This window comes from Patella vulgata, chromosome 3 (genome assembly GCF_932274485.2).
Source record: "Patella vulgata chromosome 3, xgPatVulg1.2, whole genome shotgun sequence".
Lineage (NCBI taxonomy): Eukaryota > Metazoa > Mollusca > Gastropoda > Patellidae > Patella > Patella vulgata.
The window spans coordinates 74072583-74078301 of NC_065881.2; the positions used below are offsets into that span (position 1 = coordinate 74072583).

The 5719-nt window shown below is 32.1% G+C and overlaps 1 protein-coding gene across 1 annotated transcript; it reads right to left on the bottom strand.

Annotated features, from left to right (window-relative positions):
* Nucleotides 1–477: 477 nt before the first annotated feature.
* LOC126815998 (grpE protein homolog 1, mitochondrial) lies at nucleotides 478–5106 on the bottom strand. Its single transcript, XM_050542119.2, has 3 exons — nucleotides 5015–5106; nucleotides 4171–4324; nucleotides 478–3213 (listed from the first exon to the last, which is right to left on the bottom strand). Exons 1-3 carry the CDS (start codon nucleotides 5098–5100, stop codon nucleotides 2782–2784), a joined length of 672 nt encoding a protein of 223 aa, XP_050398076.1. The 5' UTR covers nucleotides 5101–5106; the 3' UTR covers nucleotides 478–2781.
* Between the last annotated feature and the right edge of the window lie 613 nt (nucleotides 5107–5719).

The window sequence follows — 5719 nt, forward strand, 5'->3', positions numbered from 1 at the left end:
ATATAGCTTGTGTATCGTTTTTTTGTTCTGTGCATGAATCAGTGATGGCCAATGGAGGTCTAGAAATATTCCTGTTAACATTTTAATTTAAATCTACATTGAGGCATTCAGCATTAAACATGCATTATGAAAGAGCTAAATCTGCCTATTGCAGGTCTTTCTTTAGGCCTGAAATGTTATCTAAACTATTAATTAGACATTTATTAACATGAAAAGACCTTAATCAAATCTCAAGGCATCTTATGTGTTGGATTTTCATTGGATTTGAATCTGTTCTGCTGCTCAGCGCTCATTCATGTTTAAATCCTAAAATTGATAACCGAGACTGTGTTTTTTATCGTACCGACTTTAGTAATGATGATCGCTTGTAATTCAGTTCAGAGTGGAGCAATTTGACTTAAATTTTCAGCATATCCCCTTTAAATTATCTAGTTTTTAACTTATTAGAGTTAGAACCGGCAGCTCTTAATCTCATCTTCCATAATGTATCTTTAAGTATTGGTGGTGTAAATATTTTGTCTCTCTTAGGAAAACATCAACTTAATAATATCTCTGAATGAAATTTATGTTTGTGAGAAAATAATTAAGCCAATTTCAAATTTTAGACATAAATGTATTTATGACAAATAATTTTAATTATGATATATATATATATACACAATACACATGTAATTCATCATACGTCAAAATAATAACAATCATAACTATTGAAATATCTATACTACTGGTACATTCAAAATCATCATATATTTTAGTTATCTCCATATATACATAGCACATCAAGATATCAATATTGTTCAACTACAGTGTTTATAATTTCTAAAAGTCAACAGTGGTCTTAAATTCACTTTATTACCATTTTATGTAATTTTTTTCAATTGATCTTATTCCTTTAGAAATGGAACTTAATGAAAATGATCACAAAATGTTCTTCTTTATCCATTGGAAAATGCTTTTACATCATTTCTAATCACATTTGTATGTAAAATGTATAATGAGAGGAATTTAATGTCTGAAACAGAATTCAGTTAATAAACCTGATGTTGTTTATATTACATTATTATTATATCATAATAGACACAATAAATATTTCTGGTACACAATTAATTATTTGACTCATCTTATTAGTAACATTCATTTTATATTCACAAATTTAACAGAATTATCAGCATTCTTACCCATTAAAAACTAAATGTAAGCGAAAGTAGACATTCACACATGTTTCTACCATTTCAGTATTCATAATTCTTCATGAATCAGGCTTATCAATCAAAATGCTTAGACCTAATAATTTACAGAAATATGTGTTCCGTTATAATAAATATTCCAGGTACAGATTTGTTTTTATTTTTTCTAAGTCTGATAATGTAATATAGACTGGATGCAACATTTATATATGTACCCCCGGTTTAACAATGACAAGTAACAGTCAACCATTAAATTTCACGTGAAAAATAAATCTTATGTGTTAAATGCAGCTTAATGCCCAGTTGCGATAATTGAAATATTTCTTTTCTCTAACAGAATAATCATGAGTAGTTCCTCAAGTACAATGTAATCAAATATAACATCCCTCAAGCTCAAATTCATTAATAAAATTTATAGAAGTATGTATGATCTTCTTCTATTAAGTTTGACAGAAATGATACCCTTTGACTCAGAGTGAGTCCGAAAGGTCGTCTGTGTTGAGTCTGAAATGACGTGCTACCTTATGAACGATGGTCATTTAAATAATATACATGTATTTTAACTCATTATTTGAATATGAGTCGAATATTCAATTACATGCATATATAATCATCCACTTTTTATGCCTTTTGGTGAATTTTCAGATATTTAGAAATTGTGAATCTTTGAAATAAACATAATTTCCTAATCTGTTAATTTAAAATTAAAGTAAGTTGACTTCATTGATTTAATATATTAAATATCTCCCATTGCTGACAAAAAAACTGATGTAATACCAATTTGGGGTCTTACCGCCAACAAAAACAAATATGTGAAAAGGTACCATGGATAATTGCACATGTTTAACTGAGATAAACATTTCATTTAACACACTTGTTACACTAAAATATATTTGGTATGGCCTGTTTAATGGTCATTTTTCTTTTTAAAAAGAAGAAAAGAATGATATGGTAGGTTGCATTCATTTACTTTCAAATTTAAAAAAAAAAAAAAAAAAAAAAAAAATTAGAAAAGAATCTATTGCAAAATGCATTTATCTAATTTCAATACTCATTTAAGCTGACTTCCTTAAAGTTACAATTTCATATTTTCTAAGAAAGTCAAAACATAATTATTTCTATGTCTTTTGCTCAATAGGTTGTCAACTCACTATTATAGGTGTCATTCTCACACTTAAAAATCATTTACACCGGAAATAATAACACAATTACCTGCCTTGTTTTCTATTCTCCACCATGGAGTAGCTATCCTCAAATGTTTGAATTTGAAGAGGAAAATGATATTTTTGCCAATTTCTCAACTGGCAATAGTGAATTATAGGATTAATAGGATTATTCTTTAACAAGGTAGGACTGTTTATAGATACCATCTATTTTAAGGCTTTATTTTAATAAATTTTAAAAATATAACGTAAAAATATGAAATTGCAACTTTAAGTGGCATTAGTTTCATGAAAAAGCAATTCTTGTTGTATTTAAACAGTTTCATGGAAGCATCATCTCCATGGATGTTCATTATGAATCTGTGTAGATGACAAAAATAGGTATTTTGAGTAAAAATGTATCATACTGCACAATGTTTAATATAATATCATTATCCTGTTTTAAAAACACCTACTAAAGCAGGTCTAATTGTTCTATCTTTTAATCTATAGCCTGTTTTCTGTAAAACAGCAATTGTACCTTTCTCTTTTTCAGTTGTTGGCACTTCGAACAAAGCCTCGTGTACGAATGGATCAAACTTTTCACCCACTCCTGGAGCAACTTTTACAAGTCCATTTTTTGTAAACACTTTTTGTAGCTGTGACTCTGTCATTGTAAGTCCGTCAAATAAATTCTTAAGGTGGATATTTTCTTTTGTAAGTTGGTCTTTGGGAACACTTTCAGTTGCTGCACCCAAAATATCAGCTACCTCTAATAAATCTTTACAGAATCCCTGAATTCCGAAAATTTTCGCATCCTCTATTTGTTTCATCATTCTTTTTCGTACATTCTCTGTTTCTGCTAATGATCTTATATATTTATCCTTAAAAGGTAAGAGAAAATCAAATATAGAAATACATTTTAAGACGCTTAATCTTAAGAAAGATCAATTACTTTGTTGTAAACTAATTAATTTGCATATTAAATGAAGTTTTTATTATTATTTATTACATTAAGCGGTGGACACACTAGCCGAATGATTCGGCCGAATCAATCGTCGTCGAAATTTGCCTAGTGTGTCCACTGTCATTCGGCCGAATTTCTATTCGCCCGAATCAAACAGGATTGATATATTCGCCTGGTGTGTCCGCTTCGCCGAAGCATTCGGCCGAATATAGAATTCATTAGCCAATCACCACTCATATCGAGACGTCACGTGATAGATTGAAGACATAGACGCCGCCATGTGACGTGAAAGGTGATTCAATCGACAGGTTGAATCGGGCGAAAGAGAGAGAGAGAAATGGGGTTTAACGTCCACTCGACACAAACTAGGTCATTTCGGGACTAACATATGGTTTAATTTTATTTACATAATTCGCTTGCGCGTAGGGGTCTTTAGCAGTGGGAGGAAACCGGAGGACCCGGAGAAAACCCACGAGGTTGGACAGACGCCCCTACTCCTTGCCATGTACAACCAAGGATTTGAAACCACGCCAGTCGACTCAATGATAGACTGTATGATACAGCGTGCGCACGCTAACCATTCAGCCATCCAACCCCCCTGGATCGGGCGAAGCATTTGGCTAGTCTGTCCACCCATTCGGCCGAATAAAATTCGGCTCCGATTGATTCGGCCGAACGATTCGGCTAATGTGTCCACTGCATAAGGCTATTGATATTATGGACATTTTTAAGGGAATTTTACACCCTCAATTATATTTCCATGCAACAAAACAGGTGAGTTGTATGAGGAGTCAAGAGCTAAGAAACTAATAGATCAATAGACTATAAGTTGCTAAACACAGTTCTGGTATTATCAATACGATTACAAGCCCACCTTTAGTTCAGCTATTTCTATTACATATTTTTTGTTTAATTCAACCAGTTTTTGTTCATTTTCTGCAATTTCTGGTTGCTTTTGTTCTTTTTCACCTTCTGTTTCATCTGTTTTACCATTGGTTGATGTTGTAGATAACCTTAAACTTCTATTTCTGAAAGAATAACATTATAGAATCTGTGATAATGGATTACAAGTAGTTAAGCTGTATGCTTTTAAAAAGACAAAGGTCTTTTCCAGTAACACAGAAGCGTAACTAAAACTGTCAGCCAAGGGCCACAGACTGTTGATTAAAAAATTGACAATGCGCGAGATTACTTGTGTCATAGAAAAAATCAATGACGTCAGATATTTTTGACATCAATGAAAATAATTCTCACACTTTTCTGTTCTTTTTTAAATGATCTTAATCATACAATTTAGATCTAAATTAAAATCAATTCAGAAAATCTAAATTATTTAACATTATTTGTATCACTAGAGAAACTTAATTATGAAGCTTTTACAACAAATTACACAATCACAGGTCACAGTCAATTACTGTTATAATATATATATTACATGTATATTTTATCATATATATAAAGTACTCCTTATAAAAACTGAACGTGCAGAGTCATATTTAAAATTACGAATAAAGACTTATATAAAAATAAGCTTATATAACATAATCAAGGTGGATTATAAAAACTGATGAAATTTAAGTTGCCAGTTGCCGTTGGTTGGTGGTGTCAAGGTTATGTGTCAAAACATTTTTACAAATATAACCCGAACTGTGAAGTCAAGAAAAGTGAAAATGATATAAATATAAAGAACCAAACGACGTGTAAGGAATATATCGTACCTTGCCGGTTGTATGTGTAATAAATACTGGGAATGGCGAGATATCTTGTACAGAGATCGGACGCACATGCCTCCAACAGACGCCATGTTGACAGTTTTAACCAATATTGGTTTTTAAAACTAAAGATGTACAAAAGGGAGGCAAGTTTATAATAAAGAGTTATCTCCCTTGAGTATTGCAAGATCAGTGAGTCGACCTTAAGTCCGAAACAAATAGTCAGTCGAATAAACCGGTCGATGGCTTATTAAAATTTTGGAATCGTTTGTAATCTGTATAAGTTAAAGAAAAAACGCACTAATTCCAATATCTTTTATCATTGTTTTTGTTTATTTTTTACGTCCCCTCATGTTCAAATTTGATTGTTCAAATTAAAACTTTAAGGTGTTATCTTAGTTATTGCCACCGCGGCTTAATAAAGTCATGCTTGACTTTTTCCCTCATCCCCATATGCCCCCATCTTTTAAGTGCACGCCAATGTGTACACGGGACCTCGGTTTTTCGTCCCATCCGAACGACTAGACATCTGTCCTTGTCCACCTCCAAAAGAATAGAGTCCCTATATATGATATGTTGGGTTAGGGGGGCGATGGGGATGAGGTATTTGACATTATCATGTGGCCTCGTCCAGTCGATAAAATCAGTCAGTTAGTTCAGTCGAATAATCCAGTCGAATAAACCAGTCGAATAATTCAGTCGAAAAGTTCA